Below are 24,835 nucleotides of genomic sequence, written 5' to 3' on the forward strand. Positions count from 1 at the left end.
ACAAGGGATATATTATTGAAAAGTAAGCATAATGGATTATGTTAACCTTATTCATGTATTAGAGCATCAATTTAAACACCGAAGTTCTCAATGATTGGACTGCACTTGTATTTAAAAACTTTGTCAAGTGGCTAGTAATGTAGTGTTGAAAATGTGACATTTGTTTATCACCATCTGCATCTACATTGCCACAAGCTCATTCTAGTACAAGTTTGAGCCTACCACTATAGCAAAATCATTTTCATAAGTAATCTGCAACAGACCTGCAATTATCAAGCATCATGACCTTAACCAGTTCTAATCTGACTGCTCAAAGAATTGCATCAACTGTGCAATCATTTAGCTTCGTTGTTGCTTGGAAAATTAAATTGTCTCATGTAATTTAAAATAGAGTAAATAGGCATTTTGATTGTCAGAAAAATCAGATTTTGACAAAATAGTCTCAATAGATAGTAATGACAAGATGACTCCAAAAATATGTTCTATTTGACAAAATGATTCAAGTGCTAATTCGTCGACCAAGTTGCCTACGTGACATACTGACGTATTAGCTGCTGACATGGAATACCATTTCTCTAGTAAAAAAAGAAAAAATATTATTTGTACATGTGAACATGTATTTCACAACACTCTTTCTCCCTTTCTATCACATTTAAACTTAATAATCATTTGAATTATATGGCTATTTAAATGTTTCAACTATTATTATCGAATTAAAATAGTAGAGAATAGTACTAGCTATTAGCTGGGTTGCGCAGAAAGTCTGAAACCTTCCTCAAGTTGCAATTTTAATTTGTGAAGAGTATCCTTGAAGGCAGCTACCACATGATGAAGTCAATGGTCTAAGCTATGTTGCAAACATATTTTAACCTCACATGATCCATTATTGTTATCAATAATGATATGCATTGATATCACATGATGATGATCCAACATTAAATTATATAGTTAATTAATTTCCACAAAGACTAGTTTCGGTTGGTCACCCTTTTGCTATTTGAATATTGTGTTTCAACCTTCAAAGAAGAATATAAAAATGAAGTAAATATAGCAAAGCCAGCTATGCACTCCACGCGATGTCAACGAGATTTTGGTGAGGAACCTTCGTGATATCTCGCTTATATGCCTTTTATTATTATTGAATACCTTGCAAGCATTACTGCAATATTGCTCTCTCTTCCTTACATTCTCAAAATCCAATCACTCACAGATTAATTCGCTGTTGTTGTGATCTGTATCATATCATGGCTGAAGCACTTGTTGTTGGAGCTTTAGTTTCTGGCTCCATCAACCTTGTTCTTAACAGGCTCATTTCACCTGAGTTTGTCAACTTGGTGGTGGGCAAGAAGCTGGACCGGAAGTTGGTTGACAGGCTGAAGACTGCTATTTTGGCTGCCAAAGCTCTGGTTGCTGACGCTGAGCAGAAGCAGTTTGGAAACGAACTCGTCAGGGAGTGGCTTGATAGTCTCAAAGATGCTCTCTACACTGCTGATGACTTGCTGGACCGTGTCTTCATCAAAGCTCAAATTCGCAACAAGGTACGCATTCATCTTCCTCACTTCCTTGATTTGCCTCATAGGAAGTCTAATAGGGAGATGATGACTAAGATAGAAGATGTGGTTGAAAGGATAGTAGATCTTGAGACTCGCAAAGAAACCCTTGGTCTCAAAGAGATTCCAACGGGAAGCTCCTCATGGAGACCTCCATCCACTTCTCTTGTCAAGGGGAATGTGTTTGGCAGGGATGGTGACCAACAGGCACTAATCAAGATGCTCAATGACAACAATCATCATAACTTATCCGTCATCTCTATTGTTGGTATGGGCGGGGTTGGTAAAACTACTTTAGCACAATGGCTCTACAACAATAAGGATTTGATGGACGGGGTTGACCTGAAAGCATGGATTTGTGTTTCTGAAAATTTTGATGTTGTTGAGACTACAAAAAATGTTATAAAGGGGATCTCTTCGGGTGTTTGTAGTCTTGACAGCTTTGATTTACTTCAACAAGATTTGAAGAAAAAACTGTCAGAAAAGAAGTTCTTCATTGTTTTGGACGATGTTTGGAGTGAAGATGCTGATAAGTGGAATAGTTTTATCACCCCTTTTCAACATGGGACAAAGGGAAGCACTATTCTCCTAACTACACGCAAGGTAAATGTTGGTCGAATAGTCCAACACTATAACTCTTACACCCTCAATCAACTGTCAGATGATTATTGTTGGTCTATTTTTGCGGAGAATGCATCCTTTCCTGAATCAAATGGGAGCTCAGAACTGGAAGGAATAGGTAGAAAGATTGTCGAAAGGTGTGATGGCTTGCCGTTAGCTGCAGAAACACTTGGACGCTTGTTGCGCTCAGAGCGTCGTGTTGAAGAATGGAATAAAATACTATCGAGTGACATTTGGGAATTTTCTGTGGCAAATTGCAAGATTGTTCCTGCATTGTTATTGAGTTACCATCATCTGCCTACTCATTTAAAAGGTTGCTTTGTTTATTGTTCATTGTATCCCAAAGATTATCAATTCGATAAGGATGAATTAATCCTGCTATGGATGGCTGAAGATCTTTTGCGGCCTCCAAAGAGGGGAGAGACTTTAGAAGAAGTTGGTTGCGAGTGTTTTGATGAATTGGCTTCAAGACTATTTTTCAAGCAGGTCCATAACTATATTCAGAAGTATTTTGTGATGCATGATCTCATGCATGACTTGGCAACTTTTCTTGCTGGAGATCTTTATTGTAGATTTGGTGAAAAAGAAGAGATGAGTATTCTAACTCGGCATTTGTCATACAATGATTCAATCCCTGAGAAAATATGCTCCTCTAGTAAAAGTGAATCTTTGAGGACATTATTGTATATCAATCATGGAGATCGTTTCTTGAAAGCACGCGCAACATTACCATGTGACATATTGTCAAAGAATAAATACTTGAGAGTTTTGTCCTTTGATACACTCTATATATTTCCTGATTCAATAGCTAAAAAATTGATCCAATTGCGCTATTTGGATCTCTCTTCGAGTGCTGTTATGATATTGCCTGAGTCATTATGCAACTTGTGCAATCTAGAAACTTTAAAGTTAGAAGGATGTTTAGAGCTGACTATGTTGCCTAGTAGCCTGGGTGACTTGATCAACCTACGCTATTTGGATCTCTCTTGGAGTTCTGTTAAGATATTGCCCGAGTCATTATGCAACTTGTGCAATCTACAAACTTTGAAGTTAGAAGGCTGTTCAAAGCTGACTATGCTGCCCAATGGCATGTATAATCTTGTGAATTTGCGGCATCTTAATATAAGGCGTACGCCTTTGGAAAAAATGCCAAAAGGAATGGGCAAATTAAAACAGTTGCACATTTTAAGCAACTTTGTGGTGGGAAAGCAAGACAATGGAATCCAAGAGTTAGGAGGGCTTTTAAATCTTCATGGATCACTTGAGATTGAGAAATTGGAGAATGTGGTTGATGCAAATGAGGCAAGGAGTGCAAGGATAATAGATAAGAAGCACCTTGACGACTTATTGTTGAAATGGTCTCTGTCTTCAGGTGATGATATGGTCTCAAACACACATACTGATGAACAAGATATACTTGGGGGCTTGCAACCACACACTGGCTTGAAAAAGTTGACCGTTGATGGATACAAAGGTAAAATATTTCCAGACTGGATTGGGCATTCCTTGTACCAAAACATGACAAGTGTATCTCTAGAATGTTGCTGGAATTGCTGCGTGGTGCCTTCACTTGGACAGCTGCCATCTCTAAAGTCCCTCCTTATTGAAAGGTTTGATGAGCTGAAGAGCATTGGCAAGGAGTTTTACAAGAATGAAGGCCATCAACATTCTTCGCCTATTGCACCGTTTTTCTCACTGGAGGAATTGATATTTTATATTATGCCAAGTTGGGAGGAATGGCAGTTACCTGGCTCAGAAGCCTTTCCTCAGCTTAAGAGCCTTCAAATAAGAGATTGCCCAATGTTAAAGGGAGATATGCTTAGTCAGGTATTAGTGAGAATCGTTTCTTCCTCATCGGATGTTTCCAAAGTGCGCCTACTTGGAATACGAGAACATTATCAAGTATGGCATAAAGAGATGAGACTTGATGGGGATAGTTTAAGAATTAGTGGATTTGAATCTGTGACAGAGTATGCATTTAAGGCAAGGATCATCCACCATCTAACTTCCCTCCAAGAAATGCTCATCTCATGGTGTTCATCTGTTGTATCCTTGGGGGGCAATTGTTTACCCAAATCTTTGCAAAAGCTCAGAATATATAGGTGCAGCCAAATTGAATTACTCCAGCAACAACAGAAATATGATTTGGTAGATCTACGGATAGAAGAGAGCTGTGATTCACTGACCTCATTGTCGTTGGATACCTTTCCCAATCTCCAGAATCTCCAGATAGAACAGTGTTCAAATCTGGAATCAGTTTCAATGTCAGAGCCACCACACGCTGCTCTTCAACGTGTCACCATCAGTCAATGCTCCAAATTTGTGTCATTGCCATCTGACATGAATAGTCTTCTCCCAAACTTACACTCTCTGGACATACGAGGTTGCCCAAACATTCGTAGGTGGCCAGAGGGTGGTTTGCCGGCTAACCTGAAAGAGCTTAGTGTGGGAGAATGCAAGGAACAAGTGAGGGGTCTATCATGGATGGGCAACTTGGACAACCTCACTCATCTCACCATCTCAGGTCATGGCAGTGAGAGCATAATAGAGTCATACCCAGAGGTGGGATGGCTGCCTCGCCTTCCCTCCCTTACCACTCTACATATCCAAGACTTTCATAATCTGGAGACATTGGAGTGCAACGAGCTTCTCCGCCTCACCTCCCTCCAACAGTTAATAGTTGAAGAGTGTGAGAAGCTGAAGAATATGGAAGGAGAAAAGCTGCCTCCCTCTCTCTTACTACTCAAAATTTTCGACTGTGGTTTGCTGGGCGAGCACTGCAAGAACAAGCATCAACAAATTTGGTCCAAAATTTCCCACATCCCCACCATTCAAGTTGATAACAGACAAATTCTCTGAGCAGGTAATTCTCTAACCTTCATGTTTGTCATGCTACCACAATTAAATTCACACATGCATAAATTTCCTTTTCCTTCAAGTCTTCAACTCAATTTTTTTTCTCTTTCTTTAAACAACATTACCCACTTGAACTCATATGCCAACTCCAAAATTTGCATTCTTTTCTTTCATTTATCGGGAAAGCTCTCAGTTTGCAGTTCTAGTTAAACAAATATCCTTTATTACTCTCAGAAACAGTCTTTGCTATATGTAATACCTGTTAACTCATATGTTTCAAAAGAAAATCACATTTAAAGAGGATGATAACAATTACCATCAAACAAAAATTGAAACACAGGGAATATCCTTTTTCCATGTATCCAACATTTGAGATTTTTTTTAGATGTATTAAACAAATGGATGAATTAAATTTACTTTTTTAATGTTTTTACTATCTTCTCCAGGTGGCTTGTGTACATATCAAGATGTAATCCTATACATTGGCTATATATCTTCATTTAATTCTAAGATCATTTGAGGTGGTAATTAAGCTGGATTAAGGTGTTGGGAACCAGATACTGTGTTTTCTGATTTTGGCTTAATGTTATTGAAAAGCAAGGACATGATGGAGAAAGTTAGAGTAGTGGCACTTATGATTGAAAAGCTTTTGTTGTTGTAGGTATATTTTTTATTCCTTGCTATAATTTTATTTTTGCTATTTTCCACAGAGAAAAACTAAATGATAGTTTAATTTGTGGAAAGAATTCACAGAATTGTTGTGTTGCAAGATTCTTGTAGGACAGTAATAGGAATCAGCATGCATGAGGTGTATAAGCTTTCAAAATAGAAGGATCAAGTTATTTCTGTGTAATCATTTTTAGCCATAGATTGAATCATTGGATAAAGTTAATATTATTAGATGCCTATAATAAGCTATTCTAATACCAAGAGTAAATGTTCTGTACATATATTAAGCTGCGGTGGAATTCAAATTATTCAAGAAGTACTGTGATAGAATATTTGATCTTTTGGACTTAATTAAAGAGGTTATTGCCATGTAAAGTGAGTGTATTATGTATATTGAAATCTTTTTGAGTTCCTCTTCTTTCGAGAACTCAACCTTCACCCAACCATCTGATGATTCCTCAGAAGATTGAACCTCCTCAGGCTCCAATTGATTGTCTTTCGCAGCAACACTACATTGCTTTTCTACAGCAGGTGGAACTGTTTCAGGCTCCTCACGCATCACAAGTTCGGACTATTGTTTCTTCTTAATCGAGAAACACCAAAGGAACACTTTTAGCTAACTGAATTTGCATGTGTCTGTTATCATTACCAAGACACGCTGGAGTTGTCAAATTTTAACCCTTCAAATTGGCCACTAGAGTTAGCTAATATACTAGTATCATGAAATCGAAGGTTCGAATTGCGTTTTAGGATTTTATGAAAAATAGTACACTTTTTTAAGCATCTTCTATTTGCTTTTATTTGTTTTCAAACTTGTCAAAAACAGATTCTTTGATTTGCAAGCAACTATATGAAGGTTCCAGACACCAAGGACATGCCCCTTGAAGTCATCACCAAATTCTTTGCTTTTGGTGCAAGAGTAAGACAGTCTGCTTCTGTCATGAATCTGTGACATAATATTGATCTCATTCTTATGAGTTTAGCGTGTATACATGCATGTCATATTAAACTAATCTTCCAGTCACCAAAAAAAAAAAAACTAATCTTCCACCTTAGCCCATAACAATAATAAAGAAGTCTCGCTGCCCATAAATGCAGCCTAACAGAATACATAAATTCAACATGATAAAGCCATGAAAAAATGAGATAAGAAAAGATGGAGAATATTGTTTTTTTTTTTAAAGAAAAAATCCACCTGAAATATAATGGTATAAACATAGAAGTCGAACTAATTGTTCCATTATGTACAATTGCAATTCTAGTAGCATAAAAATTTAATTATCAGTTATCAACACAGATCCGAACACATCACAACACTTAAACATTATACGAATATGGAGCTCAAGACATGGAAAAAGCGAACCCTAAAGCTACGATCGGCATTGACTTCCACCACTCCCTGTTGTTCTTGTAATCGTCGGAGGGTAAGACCACAATGGGTTTCTTTTGTGGTTTGGTAACAACAACTTCATTGTGGTCGACGCTGCTGTCACGACGATCCTTTGTGATGCGGCCACTGGATGGCAGAGACTTCGATAGCTTCTTCTTATTAGTAGTTGAATGTGGACAGTAGCACGAATTTAATTTGGTGAAGAACTTTTTCATCTTCGAATGAGATAAGAAAAGATGAAAAATATTGTATTTTGTATTTTTTGATTGAATTGAATTGAATTGAATTGTAAATTATGAAGGTAAAACTAAATATATATAAAGTATTGGCCTATGAAAGATAAAAGCAAATAAAGATAAGATAAGAACAAATAAAGATAAGATAAAGATAAGATAAGATAATAAAGGCTAAAATTGCAATTGAATTTATGTATTCTGTTGGGCTGCATTTGTGGGCCGCCAAACTTTTTTATTGTTGTCATGGGCTAAAGTGGAAGAATAGTTTAATACTTTTGATGAGTTTGGAAAACTCTAAATTAATATGTGTGATGACTAAACATTATTAAAATTAATTAATTGCAAAATTATTTGATCTGAATTTTTATTCAATACATTGATGATTATAATTTTGCTGCAGGTTTAATCATGGGCCGGAAACAAATGTATTGTGCTAAGCCCAATTTACACTCAGCCTTGGTTTTAATAACAAAAATAAATGTGGCTGTTTTAATGTTACTTGGGCCCAAATAATTTTCTGCTCTAAGCCCAAGTGGGTTACATGCTTTCCACTTGCTTTATGCATGTTCCAAATTTTATCAGGAAAGCAAATGTTATTAATGGGCCAAGATCAAATATTGTTGCTACCAAGCCCAATGTTGATGAATGTTTCCATGCCTTATTCGAATCCATGAAGCAAATGAAATGCCTAAATGCTTCCAACGGATTCCACTTCATTATTTTGAAGGATTTCAAATTTAATTAATACATTGGAAACATAAGAAAGAGAGAGAAGATTGATTTGATAGCTATTATGACACTACACGCTACTCAACAAAGGGAAGTGGGAAACTTGAATTAACTTTTACATTCTCTCTCTTTGTTCATTGATTATTGTTCAAACCCATTGAATATTTTCTCTTTCTTCTCTCTCACAACTCTTTCTCTCTTCGGTCTTTACTCAGAAAATATTGGCAGCCATGGAAGCAAAAGTAAGCTACCGAGATGAAGAGAAAGCAAGCCTAAAGACCATCACAATGATGGCAAAAAAACATACTAAAATAAAAATGAGCTGTGGCTAAGATATTCACCAAATGTGGTTAGATTTGGTGAGGTTATCTTGAGTCTTTCATGCTCAAAATGGAAGAAGAAGATTCGGCCAGCTGGAGGAGATTCTTGAAGCATGGCTTGTCTTCGATTCTGCTCAACCACCACAGGAAGTAGCTAGAGTGGCGAAGTGATGGTTGAAGGCAGAGATTGAAGCAGATGAAGTCATCATCATCATGAAGCATCAAGGGCCAGAATTCCATCTTGGAGAGCAAGCCAAGGATGGAGAGCTCGGATTGATGAAGGGTGATGATCAAGAAAGGACTAGAGGTAATTGCATGTTGGTTAATGCATGGTTATCTCTTCTCTCTCTATGTGGCCGAACCGGTTTTGCTGAAGGAAGAAGAAGTTGGTTCAGTTTTGGCTTCAATAAGTGGAGGCTCCCCTCTTCTATATTAAGGGTGGACAGCCACTGTTTGAAGCAAGGAGAAAATTTGAGAGTGCAAGGCACAGAGTTCTCAGAGCTACCTGAGCTAACAGTTTTCTCTTCTCCTTCAATGTATTCTGTTTTATAATTTTCTGTTTAATTTTGTCATGTCTTGAGTCTCATGGTAAAAGGCAAACAGTGAGGTTTGTAATGAAAAAGCCATAGAGCGGAAAAAGGCAGAGAGTGCAAAATTAAAAGAAAAAGCCATAGATGTCTTAGAGTTCCTTTGTTCATCTATGTTGTGTTTCATGATTCTGTGGGAATCCCCTTGTAAGTTGGGTTAGCACTTTACAAGTTGTAATCTGTTTGATTATAGTGAAATTCCATCATTGTTGTGATGGAGACTGGATGTAGGCTGCACTGTACTTAGCAGCCGAACCAGGATATATCTTGGTGTAATTTTCTTCCTCTCCTACCCCACTTCTGTTTTCTACTGCACAGGAGCAAAAACCAAAAATGTCTCGTGCCAAGTGACGAGACAAAATGAAAATGTCTCGTGGCTAGGGACGAGCTAAAAACGAAAAAGTCTCCTCTGAATCCATCAAGTGTTAACAAACAAAAAGGGGCTAAGATTCAACCCCCCCCTTCTCTTAGCCACTGAAACCATCAATTGGTATCAGAGCTTGGTCTCAAAGAGATCAAGCTTTGCAGCTTGGAGTAAAGATCCTCATGGCAGAAAACAGTGGCGCAAATGTGGTGTCTTATAATCTAACTGAAGGACAATCAAGCAACAGACCCCCTCTTTTCAATGGGAAAAATTATACCTATTGGAAGGAGAGGATGAAGATATTCGTACAAGCAGTGGATTACAGACTTTGGAAGATTATTCTCGAAGGGCCTCAATTTCCAACTACCACAAGTGCAGAAGGAGTTATTTCTCTCAAACCAGAAGCAAGATGGACTGAGGAAGATAGGAAGAAGGTGGAGTTAAATGCCAAGGCAATAAATCTGCTCAATTGTGCTATCAGCTTCGAAGAGTACCGACGGGTATCAAGATGCACAACGGCAAAGGAAATCTGGGACAAATTGCAAATCACCCATGAAGGAACCACCATTGTCAAGAAGACTCGGACAGATATGCTAAATAGAGAATATGAAATGTTTGCAATGAAGGAAGGAGAGTCCATTGATGAACTGTTCGAACGGTTCAATGCTATCATTGTTGGCTTAGATGCTCTGGGAATTACACATTCTGATTCTGTGCTAGTGAGAAGAGTGTTGAGATGCCTCACAAAAGAGTGGGAAACTAAAGCCTTAATTATTTCTGAGAGCAGTAGCCTAGACTCCATGACACTTGATGATTTGAGAGGAAATCTTCTTGCTTTTGAAAATACCTATTTGAAAAAGGATACAAAAAAGAAAGGAATTGCATTTTCTTCTGTGACTAACCCTCTGGATGATGAATCCAGTGATAACTCTTCTGAAAATGAGTTTGTTTTATTTGCAAAAAAATTCAGGAAAATGGCTAAACTCAAAGGCAAAGGCAGCAGCACAAGGAGAATAAAGAAAGACCTTAGCAAGGTAACTTGCTATAATTGCAAGGAAATGGGGCATTTCAAATCTGATTGTCCCAAGCTGAAAAAGGAGGAAAAACCGAAAAGAGGAAAGAAGAAAGGACTAATGGCCACATGGGAAGACTTGGAGAATGACTCTGATGATGATGATGAAGAAACCGAGACCAAGTCACAAACATGTCTCATGGCAGACCACATAGATCAGGTAGTCTTTCATAACCCTAACACTGAAGATCTCCATCTTATGATAGACCACCTCTCTGAAAAAATAAGATGTTTTCTGTTGGAAAATCAAGAACTTGAACAGCAAATTACCATTCTTAAGGCCGAAAACAGTTTTCTAAAAGAAAAAGTGAGAGAGGCCGAAACTGCTTGTGATCTTGTTGAAGAAAATAAGCAGTTAAGAGCCCAAGTTAAGAGTTGTGAAAGTAACCATTGTGTTCTTGCATATGTGGACTGTTTTAAACAAAATGAAGAGTTGCTTAAAAAGGTTAAAAGACTTGAGGAAGACTTGGCCAAATTTACACAAAGTTCTGAAAGTTTAAATCACATCTTGGCTAGTCAAAAACCTCTTTATGATAAGGCTGGGTTGGGGTTTCATAAATCTGAAAATTCACATTTTGAAAATATTGCTTCATCTTCTAATGACACAAGATTTCAAGATCCCACCTACTTTAACAAAAAGGCAACTCCAAGGTTTTGTAGACTATGCAATCGGAATGGACACTTTCCCATTCAATGCTTTTTCGGTGAAAGAATGGTTGGTGACAAAGTTTATAAAATTGTTTTTGATTACAATGGCTTAGGACATAGAAGATGGTTTAACGTAAAAGGATCCAAAAAGATTTGGATACCTAAGGTTACTTAAGCATTGTTTTGTAGGTGTGCCTAGCATCCAAAAGGAAGGAAAATGTGTGGTATATGGACAGCGGATGCTCTAGGCATATGACCGGAAAGGCAACCTTCTTCATAAAGCTTGATGACTATGATGGAGGACTTGTCACTTTCGGTGATGATGCAAAAGGAAAAATTGTGGCTGTTGGGAAAGTTGGTAAAAACTTTTCTTCTTGTATAAATGATGTTCTCCTTGTACATGGCTTGAAACATAATTTGCTTAGTGTTAGTCAACTTTGTGATTTGGGTTTTGAAGTTATTTTTAAGAAATCTGTTTGTTTAGTTGTGTGTGAAAAAACTGGGAATGTTCTTTTTGAAGCTAAAAGATGCAACAATGTGTATGGATTAACTCTTGAGGATTTAAAGGAACAAAATGTAACATGCTTCACATCTTTTGAATCTGAAAAATGGCTTTGGCATAGAAAGTTGGGACATGCTAGCATGTATCAAATCTCTAAGCTAGTTAAAAGAAATTTGGTTAGAGGGATTCCAAACATCAAGTTTGATAAGGATCTTACTTGTGACGCTTGTCAATTGGGCAAACAAGTAAAATCCTCTTTTAAATCAAAAGATGGAATATCAACCAAACGGCCATTGGAAATGTTACATATTGATCTTTTTGGTCCTACTAGAACTCAAAGTTTAGGAGGTAAACATTATGGTCTTGTGGTGGTAGATGATTACTCTAGATTTGGTTGGGTACTTTTCCTTGCTCATAAGAATGATGCCTTTTATGCTTTTTCCACCCTTTGTAAGAAAATTCAAAATGAAAAGGATTTGAAAATTGCCCATTTAAGAAGTGATCATGGAAGAGAATTTGAAAATCAAGATTTTGAAAAATTCTGTGATGACTTAGGGATTTCTCACAATTTTTCATGTCCTAGAACCCCCCAACAAAATGGAGTGGTTGAAAGAAGGAATAGAAGCCTTCAAGAAATGACTAGGGCTATGTTGTGTGAGAGTGAAATTCCTAAATTATTATGGGCTGAAGCTGTGAACACAGCATGTTATATTTTGAATAGAACAATCATTAGAAAAGGGTTAAAGAAAACACCTTATGAGCTATGGAAAGGAACCCCTCCAAATCTTAAGTATTTTCATGTTTTTGGATGCAAATGTTTTGTGCTTAATAATAAAGAAAACCTTGGAAAGTTTGATCCAAAATCCTATGAAGGAATGTTTGTTGGATATTCCACCACAAGCAAGGCCTATAGAGTTTATCTCAAGGAGCATAGGACAATAGAGGAATCCATACATGTTACCTTTTGTGATTCTAACTTAATTCCCAGTATTGTGAAGGATATTGATTCAGATTGTGAAGAGGCTGGAACAAGTAAAGAAAATCCCAAATCTGTTCAAATTGAAGAATCTGTCAGTCCGGTTTTGTCTCGTCAGATTGGAGGAGACATTTCCATTTTGTCTCCTGAACAGGCACGAGCAACTGAAACAGTGAGACAACCAGAAGTTAATCAAAGCTCTACACCTGTCCGAAAGCCTAGAGAATGGAAGTCTATGAGAGGTTACCCTCATGATTTCATCATTGGTGATCCTTCTCATGGCGTAACTACAAGATCCTCCACCAAAAGGCAAACCGAACCTAGCAATCTTGCTCTCTTGTCACAAATAGAGCCCAACAATGTCAAACAAGCTCTTGAGGATCCATCATGGGTTAAAGCAATGCAAGAAGAGCTTGCTCAATTTGACAAGAATGAGGTTTGGACACTAGTACCTCATCCGGATGGTAAGAAAGTTACTGGTACTAAGTGGGTATTTAAAAATAAACTTGGTGAGGATGGACAAGTTGTTCGTAACAAGGCTAGATTAGTGGCCCAAGGTTACGATCAAGAAGAGGGTATAGATTTTGATGAGTCTTTTGCTCCGGTAGCTAGAATGGAAGCAATTAGATTGCTTCTTGCCTATGCCGCCCATAAAGGTTTCAAAATGTTTCAAATGGATGTTAAGTGTGCTTTCCTTAATGGCTTTATTGATAGAGAAGTGTATGTGGCACAACCCCCCGGTTTTGAACAAAAGGAGTTTCCAAATCATGTTTTCAAATTAACTAAGGCTCTTTATGGTCTTAGACAAGCTCCAAGAGCTTGGTATGAAAGGCTTAGTGCCTTCTTGTTGGAAAATCAATTTCAAAGGGGTACCACCGACACTACTTTATTTATTAAAGCATCTAATGATGACATACTTCTTGTTCAAGTTTATGTTGATGACATTGTATTTGGATCGGCCAACATTTCCTTGTGTGAAGAGTTTGGAAAACTCATGACTAGTGAGTTTGAAATGAGTTTAATGGGAGAGCTTACCTTCTTTCTTGGCCTCCAAATTAAACAAACTCCTAGTGGTACTTTTATCTACCAAGGAAAGTATGCAAAAGAACTTATCAAAAAGTTTGGCCTAGAAAATTCCAAAGCAATGAGTACACCAATGCATCCCAACACAAAACTTGAAAAGGATGATGATGGTCAAGATGTGGATGAAACAAGGTATAGAGGAATGATAGGTTCACTCATGTACCTTACCTCCTCTAGACCGGATATTGTTCAAAGTGTGGGTGTATGTTCAAGATTTCAATCTCACCCAAAAGAATCCCATCTTACGGCTGTTAAACGCATCATTAGATACATTAAGGGAACTTGTGATTATGGCTTGTGGTATCCTAAATCTGATGAATTTTGTGCAGTAGGGTTTTGTGATGCAGATTATGCGGGAGATAGAGTGGATAGAAGAAGCACGTCCGGCATGTGTTGCTTCCTTGGAAGCTCACTCAACATGTGGTCAAGCAAGAAACAAGCCACAGTGGCTCTATCCACAGCTGAAGCTGAATACATTTCCGCATCTGCATGTTGCACTCAATTAATTTGGTTAAAAACACAATTAGAAGATTACAAATTAAAAATCAATAGTATTCCTTTATTTTGTGACAATATGAGTGCCATAAACATTTCAAAGAATCCTGTTCTGCACTCAAGAACAAAGCACATTGAGATAAAATATCATTTTATTAGGGAACATGTGCAAAAGGGTACTATTGATATTCAATTTGTAAAATCTGAAGACCAAATTGCTGATATTTTTACAAAACCTCTCTGTGAAGACAGATTCTGCACCTTAAGAAAAAGTTTGGGAATGTTTGATTTAAGTTTCATTGAAAATTTGTGAATATGTGACTCTGTTCAGTTTTGCTCGTAGGTTTGGACGAGATAAAAACGCAAGCTTGATAGAGGAGCTCTGTTCAAGGGGGAGGCAACACAAATTTAAATTCTCCTGGGCCCCACCTAATAAATTCTGACCCCACCATGGCAGTTTAGTTAGTTATTCCTTGAAAAATAAAAATCACAAAATCTCTTAGATTGTCTTTTCAAATCTAGTTGGAAGATACATGTTGTCAAATCATATCTTTTCCTTCCAACTAAATCCCTTGATTCAAGGAAAAACTCCCTCTTTATCACTTTTTGAAACTCCCATTTGGATAATAACCGTGCCATTATGGTCATTAACCTCCCATCATCTCTCTCCAACCCTCATTTATTGCACCTCTAACCTCCTTTCATCCTCCTCTCATTCGGCCCTCACCCCTTCATATTCAACCCCTCATTCATCCACCATGAAAAAGAAAACCGCTGTTAGGCGAAGTAGCCGAACCCCCATTCCAAAAAACCCACCTTTCTCATCACCTCCAACCCATACACATATCCATCTCCATTCTACCTCATCCTCTACTCAGTCACCTCCCTCCAAGAAAACCGAAACCATGCGCCGAAAGGTTATTGCTCAGAAAACTTCAGGGAGAGGCAAGACAGGGAAGAACAAGCAACCAAGTGTTGAAGAAGATGAAGAAACATCACATACTACTCCACCTCCATCACCACCAAAAAGAACTACCCCTCATGCAAAAAGCTCCCAAAAGAAACAGAAAACCTTTGCTCTGCATGACACAAGCGAACCCCCCAATCTGGAATCTCTAGAGTTCAAAAACAAATTCCACAAAACTCATTCACATTTTGATCCTTCTCGCTTCCACTCATGTGCATTCTATGAATTTCACAAAGATGTTCTTCTGCAGCGCAATCTCTGCCCCTCTTACTTGGTGAACCTTCCAAATCTTGCCACCAAAGGAATGAACTTTTCGTCTCTGTTTGATGCTCTGAAATGGACTCCTCTGACTCACATTCAGAAATTGGTATACCCGGGGCTGGTCCGGGAATTTTATGCAAACATGCGCTTGATTGGTGGGTCAATCCACTCTTATGTCAAGCGTGTTTACATAACACTCACTCCTCAAACCATTGGTGCTGCCCTTGGGTATGAAGATGAGGGACCAAAGGTTTATATGGTTGATAAATGGGATGATCAAGTGGGAGTTACTCAACAAACTGTAATGCGACACATCTGTGCCAACCTGTCCGGGCTTGATGGATTAATCCCAACTCACAAATCCCTCGGCCCAGAGAACTCTCTGTTACACCGTATCATCACTCATATCATCACTCCTCAAAGTGGTTCTCATCATAGAGTAACAGTTTCTGACTCTATCATCCTCTTTGCTCTTATTACTTCCACTCCAATTTCATTTGCTTATATTATGACACGTCATATGTGGGAAGCAGTAAGAAGCACAAAAAAGGCTAATCTTCCTTACGGCATGTTTCTTACATGTATATTTGAATATTTTAAGGTTGATTTGTCTAATGAATCTGTTGAGAACAAAGTGTCACAGATTAAAGGAGGAGGAGTTTCGAACAAGAAAAGCAAGCAGTCTGTTGCCTCCGAACCTTCTCTAAGCGATTTGGAAAGCCACCCTGAACCCTCAAAGGTCACGGCATCCATCAGGGAGGCTCTCAGTGAATTCCGCAATATGTCCAAATTGATGCTAAAGTCAAGCAAGGCTGCCCGAAAATTGGCATATGCAAATGAGAAAGCCTGGACGAAGTGCTATGAAAGGGTCGGTTTCATGATTCAAACCTTTGATGATGAAATGGGAACAGGAGATTCTGAAGATGATTCTGGTTCTGAGTTCAATGTTTCTGATAATTAGTGACTATTCCTCTACTTTTATTTGATATTGGCAACAATAGGCTCAATCCTTCTTTTGTTTTTTGTAAAGGCATGACTTGATACTCCCTGCCGTATGATACTCTGAACAATTACTGCTTTGTTATAAATATTATGTATTGCTCATGTCTCTTGTTGCAGGTTTTTATGCCCCTTGATGCCAAAAGGGGGAGGAAATTTAGATTCCAAAATTGAAATTGGAATAAAACAGGGGCTGGAAAAACAGGGGACAAGGGTTGAAATTTTCAAATTGAAAATTCATGACTATCCTTGTTCAAAGAATGCATTTGTTCTATTATGATCCTTGATGTATGAACTGCATTTGGTGTTTGATTTATGGTGATGCCTGGCTGATGGTTCATATTTGACAAACTTGTTGGTTTGAAAATTTATTTTTGGCAGTTCCTTTAAACTGTGTTATCTAACATCTGCCATGCTTTGATGTGCTATTATGTGTTTCAAAAATATTTTCCTTATTTTGAATGACATTGCTCTGATATCTGGACTGGAAAATATTTGGAAATTTTCTGAACAACACTGGTTTGTGTTCTGTTGATATGTGTAAGTTTGAGCAGAAAATCAAATTATTGATAACAAATGAGTTTTGATTATCATCCAACTCTGCTCATAAATCAAGCATTTAGCATCATGTAATAAATATGCTAAATAACATTGTTATTTGAAGCTTGATTAAAATTGTTACAGGTTAATGCTTCCCTTGGTAAAAACAGCATATATTAAGGGGGAGCAATGTGACAATTTGAAAGGGGGAGAAATACAAATTTAAAGGGAGTACTCTTACTCAATTTTAAATTTCTTTCCATTTCAATTTTAATATTGTTTGTCATCAAGGGGGAGATTGATGAGTTTGGAAAACTCTAAATTAATATGTGTGATGACTAAACATTATTAAAATTAATTAATTGCAAAATTATTTGATCTGAATTTTTATTCAATACATTGATGATTATAATTTTGCTGCAGGTTTAATCATGGGCCGAAAACAAATGTATTGTGCTAAGCCCAATTTACACTCAGCCTTGGTTTTAATAACAAAAATAAATGTGGCTGTTTTAATGTTACTTGGGCCCAAATAATTTTCTGCTCTAAGCCCAAGTGGGTTACATGCTTTCCACTTGCTTTATGCATGTTCCAAATTTTATCAGGAAAGCAAATGTTATTAATGGGCCAAGATCAAATATTGTCGCTACCAAGCCCAATGTTGATGAATGTTTCCATGCCTTATTCGAATCCATGAAGCAAATGAAATGCCTAAATGCTTCCAACGGATTCCACTTCATTATTTTGAAGGATTTCAAATTTAATTAATACATTGGAAACATAAGAAAGAGAGAGAAGATTGATTTGATAGCTATTATGACACTACACGCTACTCAACAAAGGGAAGTGGGAAACTTGAATTAACTTTTACATTCTCTCTCTTTGTTCATTGATTATTGTTCAAACCCATTGAATATTTTCTCTTTCTTCTCTCTCACAACTCTTTCTCTCTTCGGTCTTTACTCAGAAAATATTGGCAGCCATGGAAGCAAAAGTAAGCTACCGAGATGAAGAGAAAGCAAGCCTAAAGACCATCACAATGATGGCAAAAAAACATACTAAAATAAAAATGAGCTGTGGCTAAGATATTCACCAAATGTGGTTAGATTTGGTGAGGTTATCTTGAGTCTTTCATGCTCAAAATGGAAGAAGAAGATTCGGCCAGCTGGAGGAGATTCTTGAAGCATGGCTTGTCTTCGATTCTGCTCAACCACCACAGGAAGTAGCTAGAGTGGCGAAGTGATGGTTGAAGGCAGAGATTGAAGCAGATGAAGTCATCATCATCATGAAGCATCAAGGGCCAGAATTCCATCTTGGAGAGCAAGCCAAGGATGGAGAGCTCGGATTGATGAAGGGTGATGATCAAGAAAGGACTAGAGGTAATTGCATGTTGGTTAATGCATGGTTATCTCTTCTCTCTCTATGTGGCCGAACCGGTTTTGCTGAAGGAAGAAGAAGTTAGTTCAGTTTTGGCTTCAATAAGTGGAGGCTCCCCTCTTCTATATTAAGGGTGGACAGCCACTGTTTGAAGCAAGGAGAAAATTTGAGAGTGCAAGGCACAGAGTTCTCAGAGCTACCTGAGCTAACAGTTTTCTCTTCTCCTTCAATGTATTCTGTTTTATAATTTTCTGTTTAATTTTGTCATGTCTTGAGTCTCATGGTAAAAGGCAAACAGTGAGGTTTGTAATGAAAAAGCCATAGAGCGGAAAAAGGCAGAGAGTGCAAAATTAAAAGAAAAAGCCATAGATGTCTTAGAGTTCCTTTGTTCATCTATGTTGTGTTTCATGATTCTGTGGGAATCCCCTTGTAAGTTGGGTTAGCACTTTACAAGTTGTAATCTGTTTGATTATAGTGAAATTCCATCATTGTTGTGATGGAGACTGGATGTAGGCTGCACTGTACTTAGCAGCCGAACCAGGATATATCTTGGTGTAATTTTCTTCCTCTCCTACCCCACTTCTGTTTTCTACTGCACAGGAGCAAAAACCAAAAATGTCTCGTGCCAAGTGACGAGACAAAATGAAAATGTCTCGTGGCTAGGGACGAGCTAAAAACGAAAAAGTCTCCTCTGAATCCATCAAGTGTTAACAAACAAAAAGGGGCTAAGATTCAACCCCCCCTTCTCTTAGCCACTGAAACCATCAACTTTAATATGTCAGTTAGTTTGTTAGTTAGTTAGAACAAAGATATCTTGCTTGTAGTTCAATTTTGCACATGTTTATTGTACCATCATTCTTAAGGTGGAATGCAAGTTTATGATTACCTTTATTTATATGCACTTCATCACAAAACAATGTCTCTGTCTTTTCTGCATGCAGCATTGACTAGTATACGCTTGAAATTAAACCATTTTATTTTTTTTAATAAAAAAAGTGCTCTCGTTTTTATTCTAATATTTTTTTTGTGCATGACGCACACTTAAATATAGTATATTATAAATTAAAGCAAAGTTGCGGCAGCACATAAAACATAACTCAGAGGATCTTCCAGGCTACCAGAAACTGAAAGGTAGCGTTTGTTTTGAGGTACTGAGACAGAGACTGAGAGACTGAGACTCAGTATCGTGTTTGTTAGTTCAGAGACTGGTACTAAAGTTTCTGTCTCTGTCTCTAAAATTTCAGTATTTCAGTACCTCCAAAAAGTAGGGACACAGGGGACTGAAATTTTTAGAGATGGAGACTGAAACTTTAATAACATTTTATACCTAAAATACTTTCATTTCAATTTATTAATTCTAATTTTACCCTTTGTGCAAATTAAATTAGAGTTTCATTCTTATTTCAATTCCTGTCTCCCATTTTGCACCAAACAAAATACTGAGATTTATTTCAATCCTGTTTCTTAGTCTCTGTCTCTCAGTCTCGTATTTTCGTCTCTGTCTCTCAACCAAACGCTACCTTTAGAAGAAGTAATTAATGGAAACCATGGTGTGCCTTTGGCCACTTAATACCATTTTCCAACTTTCAATATCCTTAGCAAAATCTGGTATTCATGTATGTTGTCTCCTTTTTCATATCAACACCAAGAAACATTCAAACGCTATCTATGCCTCATCATCAAATATTTTCCCAGAAGTTGCTAAGCTATTAAATGATGCATAAATAAATGAATACATGTTTTGGTTCTAAAAAATACACTTAATTTTGTATTCCAAATGCGCACTGTTTAATTCATACACAACCAATTTAGTTGCTCAAAATACACATGATTAGGAGGTATGATATTGTGTGATACAATATTATTTTCCTACATCAAATGTGTACATCGGTAGTTTATTGTTGTGTTCATTTAGTAGAGATGACAGCCAAATGTCTTAGAGAAGCAATGGTGTTGGAAGAAGGAGAAGAGCTGGGAATTAAGACAACAGAAGCTGCTGAAGTTGTTTGAGATTTGAAGCTTCACCATGATTGCATGCATGGCTCTATGGAAATAGATAGAAAGTTTTTCTAACTTCTATCTAAAATGAAAAATGTTAGCTTACTAATATATTCTTTTTAATCTTATATTTGAACAAACACTAACTTTTTATATTTTTTATACTAAAAATGTTAGCTCTAGCATTTCCCTTTCACCTTCTTTCTCTTTTTTCTTTTCTTTCACATTTGAATTTAATAATCCTTTCAATTAAATGTTTTAACTATTATTATTACCTTGGCTGTGCAAAAGTTTAAAACCTCCTCCTCAAGTTGCAATTTTAATTTGTTGCATCTCTTGGAGTTAAAACGACAAAAAATTATCACCACTAACTGATTTTAGTTTTTTGTTCAGATCTGCAAGATAAGCATATAAGTATAACTCATTGTTGCTAGTCTTCTGAAACATCTAATGAAGCTAGACAAAAGCATCTTTCCATTTCATGTATTTAAGGACCATTCTGGTAAGATAAGTACTCTCTGTCACTTTTAAGTGATTCCATGTTCTATTAAAATAATTGATTGTAGTGAATGAATCAGTTCTAATTCAAATTGAAGTATACAGCTTTGAGCTACATTTGGCGACTATTCAAGGACAAAAATACAAAGATACTTGCCTTACCAACAGGATGATTAAGAAGAGATTTCCCAAGATAACTTCTCTTACAGGTCCTAGGGCCGCTGCGATGCTCTTTATGGTATTCGACTAGCTTTCTATGTTTCATATATTTAAAAAGCTTCTTATACTCTTCCTCACAGTAAGGCTTCTCCAGCTCTTGCATGAGTTTTTCTCCGTACTTTGTGCATTTTGTTGCATTGGCTTTATCATCATGCCAATAATGTTCCAAATTCAACTGCAAAGCAACACATAAAGGCATAATATCAAATGCAAAGTAAAGGGTAAGGGTAAATTCATATATAAAATTATAGATACATACACTTGGAACCTTTCGCCTTCTTTTGCAGAGTGCATCGTCATCATCCTCTTCAATCTCCTCCTTTACCTTTATTTCTATGCCAGATGGAGGGTGAATGTGATCACCCTTTGCTATGTGATCATTCTTTTGTGGTGTCTCACCATCATTCTCCTTTGCCTCTGAAGCCCCGCCATTGCAGCTGCCATTAGAGTCCTTAACTGCATCATTTCTCAATTCTTTTGGTTTCCTATCCCTGCGCTTACCGCTATATTTACCATCATTGTTTTGTGCCCTAGAAACCTCCACAACATTGGCATTGCCATCGACATTGGAATCCTTGACAGCATGTTTTCCCAAACCATTTGGTTTCCTACCCCTGCGGTTACCAACATGATTTTGAGACACACCATGAAAATCCTTAACTTAATTACGGTTGTACGGCAAGATCATTTCACGTGATACTGGATTATTAAGTGATTGAACTGCAAATTAGAATCACCTAATGCTGCCATTGAGTTAGACACAGCCCCCATACTCCAATGACATTTTTCTTCGGTTTATTCTACATTAAGCTACATAAATGTGGCAGTGTTACTGTGTGACTCTATCTATCTGGTTTTACAACAAGTTTCAAGAGGCTCCTATTACATTGTTTTGGTAGATAAGTCATGCTTCCGTTTTACGGAGGATGTTTGTTTCCGTAGCAGCATGTGAAATGAAAGTTCGTGCGCACAATCACCAAAAATTTCTGGGTGGTTTTTCTCCTAATTTGTATTTTTTGTTGTATTGTTATTATTTTGCATTATTTTTACCTTCTTGTGCTCTTTTCCCAAGTTGTACCTGTTCCTCTAATTGTGGGAGCTAATCCATGTAAATTAATTAGTGTAATTTTAATTATTTAACTAGTTATCATTGGAAACATATATATATATATATATATATATATATTACAATTTTGATTCATTTATGGTTTAGCACCATTAAGATTCTGAACCAAAGTAAAGCTACTCACTCAGCTAGGGGTGTTCATGGATCGGATCGTATCTGCAAATCCGCGGTAAATATCCACATCCGATCCAAAAATTGCGGATACGATCCGATCCGCACCCTTTGCGGATCGGATCGCGGATATCTGCTATACATCCGCGTATCCGATCTGCAGATCCGCACTATAATAATTAATAAATAAATAAATATATATATATTTGGTATTATATTTACTTGTTTGTATGTTTTAGTTAGTAATTATTATTCATATATTGTATTATTTTATTTTTGTTATTCAGAGAGAGTTTGATTAAAAATATTTTAGGAATAAATAAGTTTAAAAGTATGAAAGAAATATTTTTATCGAATTCTTTTACATAGAAATATGATTAAAAAGAGAAGGTTTAATTATGCGGATATATCCGATATCTGATATCGGATCGGATCCGGCACTAAAAAGTGCGGATATCATATCCGATTCGATCCGATGAAAATTGTGCGGATCGGATCGAATTTTCGGCCATATCCGATCCGATCCGATCCGCGGACACCCCTACACTCAGCCTTTAATTATTTGATCTGAGTTGAGCTAGGTCTTGGAGATAGTTCAATGAACTTGCTTGTCCATCTATACAAGAACATTGATTCAATTATGGAAAAGGCTTTGAAATGTCATCTTAATTAGTATTGATAGCATTTTGAATCTTAGTTTGAATTCTAAAATTGTGGTTTGGATGAAAGTTACTTGGTTATAATAGTGATAATTGTATATCACAAGCAAGTGCGTTATTCTGAACTTAAGGAAAAAATGGTTGCCAGAGTTACACTTATTCTACTTTGAATTAATATTTTTACATTATCAATTTGAATAGAATTTAAGAGAAATGTCAAATCATAGTGAATAACCATCTCCTGTAACTTGTAACTATTATGAATGTTATCGTTCTGACTTTATTAGTTAGTATTTAACAGTATATAATTAATATGTTTTAAGAAGCAAAATTAAATTAGACAATATATGTATTTATATATAATATATGATGATTAATTTAGTGACTAATTTTTAATATGTATATAGTAATTTTGAAAAAAATTATATATAAATATTCTATATTCTATTATAAAAAAACTTTCAAAGAATTCTCACTTAAATTAATATATTTTAAACTAATAATTATTTAAAAAGATACCTTGTTCCTACCTAAAGTCTCGATGGCTTTGCCTAGCCCACCACTCCTTCGGCATTGCCATCAGAGCGAGAGAGCTAGGGGATCAAATATTTCAATACTTACACTATTGTTCTATACATACCTATATTCCTACACCATTGATCAAACTAAGCCATATGCTACCCTCTAATCATGTCAAATTAGCATACATTCACATTTTAGAAAAAAAAAAAAACTAAGGTAATAATTAAACCAAACTAAATATACTACTAAAACAAATATTCAGTCCATCATTTATATATTTTTCTTGCTTGAATAGTCTCCTCCACTTTTCGTAAATTCTCTTTGGTCCAATAAAACACACATATTATGTTATAGTTCTTACATAAAACATTAATTAAAATAGAATAACTACCATGATTAAATAATTCAAAGAATTTAGAGTAACAAATTAAATAATTTTTAGAATAGTAAAAAAACCACGTACGATAATCAATTATGTCATGTATACTCTTTCTTCTTAGATTTTCTCCTCTAGCTCTTTTCTCCTGGCGTTCAAAAAAATTTTGAGAGTGACTAATAACTTGTGCGTAAGTTCTTGTTTTAACATATTCACTTGAAATTCTTGACCATTGTTTTCCTAATTCTTCGTAGCCTTGGAGAAACAACCTGTGAAAGAGATAGTTTGATATAATGAATGATTAGCAGATTTTATAGGAAAGTTCTTTCTGTCTGACCTTTAAACGACAAACATATAATTAATACGTACTTGTGCTCTTGTAAAGTCCAATGAACTATTTGTTGCCATTTATTGTTGTCACTAGAAGCCATAGGTAAAGGTTGGTGTTGGATTATGTTACTGTTGCCATGTCGGTTTTGTTCTCTTGTTGCCCCTGATATGGCTGATAACGGTAAGGTAATTTGCATTGGCACTGCCATGTCTGTTGTGGCCGCCATTGCCTCCATCCTACCATGATAATATTACCAAGATGTATTTACATAACAGAGAAACAGAGTATCCATATATCTATTTGGGCAAAAAATAAATAAAGAAATAAAAAGAGAATGAAAATATTTAGAGTAGCCACCTGTGAAGATGATGATGAGTCCAATGAGGCGGTGGAAGTGGTGGTGTTGCATTGACGATGGGAATGGAGAGAGGGCTGTGTTCCAATGGGTAGCAGGCACAGCTAGGTATCATCATGTTCTCGGGATAACCGTTTTTTATGGCATTAACGTCGGTCATCAGTTTTATGAATCGTTCTTGCAGCTGTGCCGGAGTCTTTCCAAGGAGGCGAGCGGCCACAGTTTCCCAGCGATTGTGTATAGTATCCTAGAAACAATTGGAGATAACTGACTCAAAGGCTTTGTTCTCCTCCCAAGTCCAGTCCTGAGGTTGCGGTTGAGATTGAAGTGGTTGATGACCACCCACTGCGGCAATCATCTCTAACGGTGGTTGATAACCCCAAGTGTTATTGAAAAAT

At 36.7% G+C, this 24,835-nt stretch overlaps 1 protein-coding gene across 1 annotated transcript; it reads left to right on the plus strand.

Annotated features, from left to right (window-relative positions):
* The first annotated feature begins 1,062 nt into the window (after positions 1-1,062).
* On the plus strand, positions 1,063-6,071 carry LOC112726390 (putative disease resistance RPP13-like protein 1). Its single transcript, XM_025775756.3, has 2 exons — positions 1,063-5,034; positions 5,474-6,071. Exon 1 carries the CDS (start codon positions 1,245-1,247, stop codon positions 5,028-5,030), a length of 3,786 nt encoding a protein of 1,261 aa, XP_025631541.1. The 5' UTR covers positions 1,063-1,244; the 3' UTR covers positions 5,031-5,034; positions 5,474-6,071.
* Positions 6,072-24,835: the final 18,764 nt, after the last annotated feature.

Source organism: Arachis hypogaea, chromosome 12 (genome assembly GCF_003086295.3).
Source record: "Arachis hypogaea cultivar Tifrunner chromosome 12, arahy.Tifrunner.gnm2.J5K5, whole genome shotgun sequence".
Classification (NCBI taxonomy): Eukaryota; Viridiplantae; Streptophyta; class Magnoliopsida; order Fabales; family Fabaceae; genus Arachis; species Arachis hypogaea.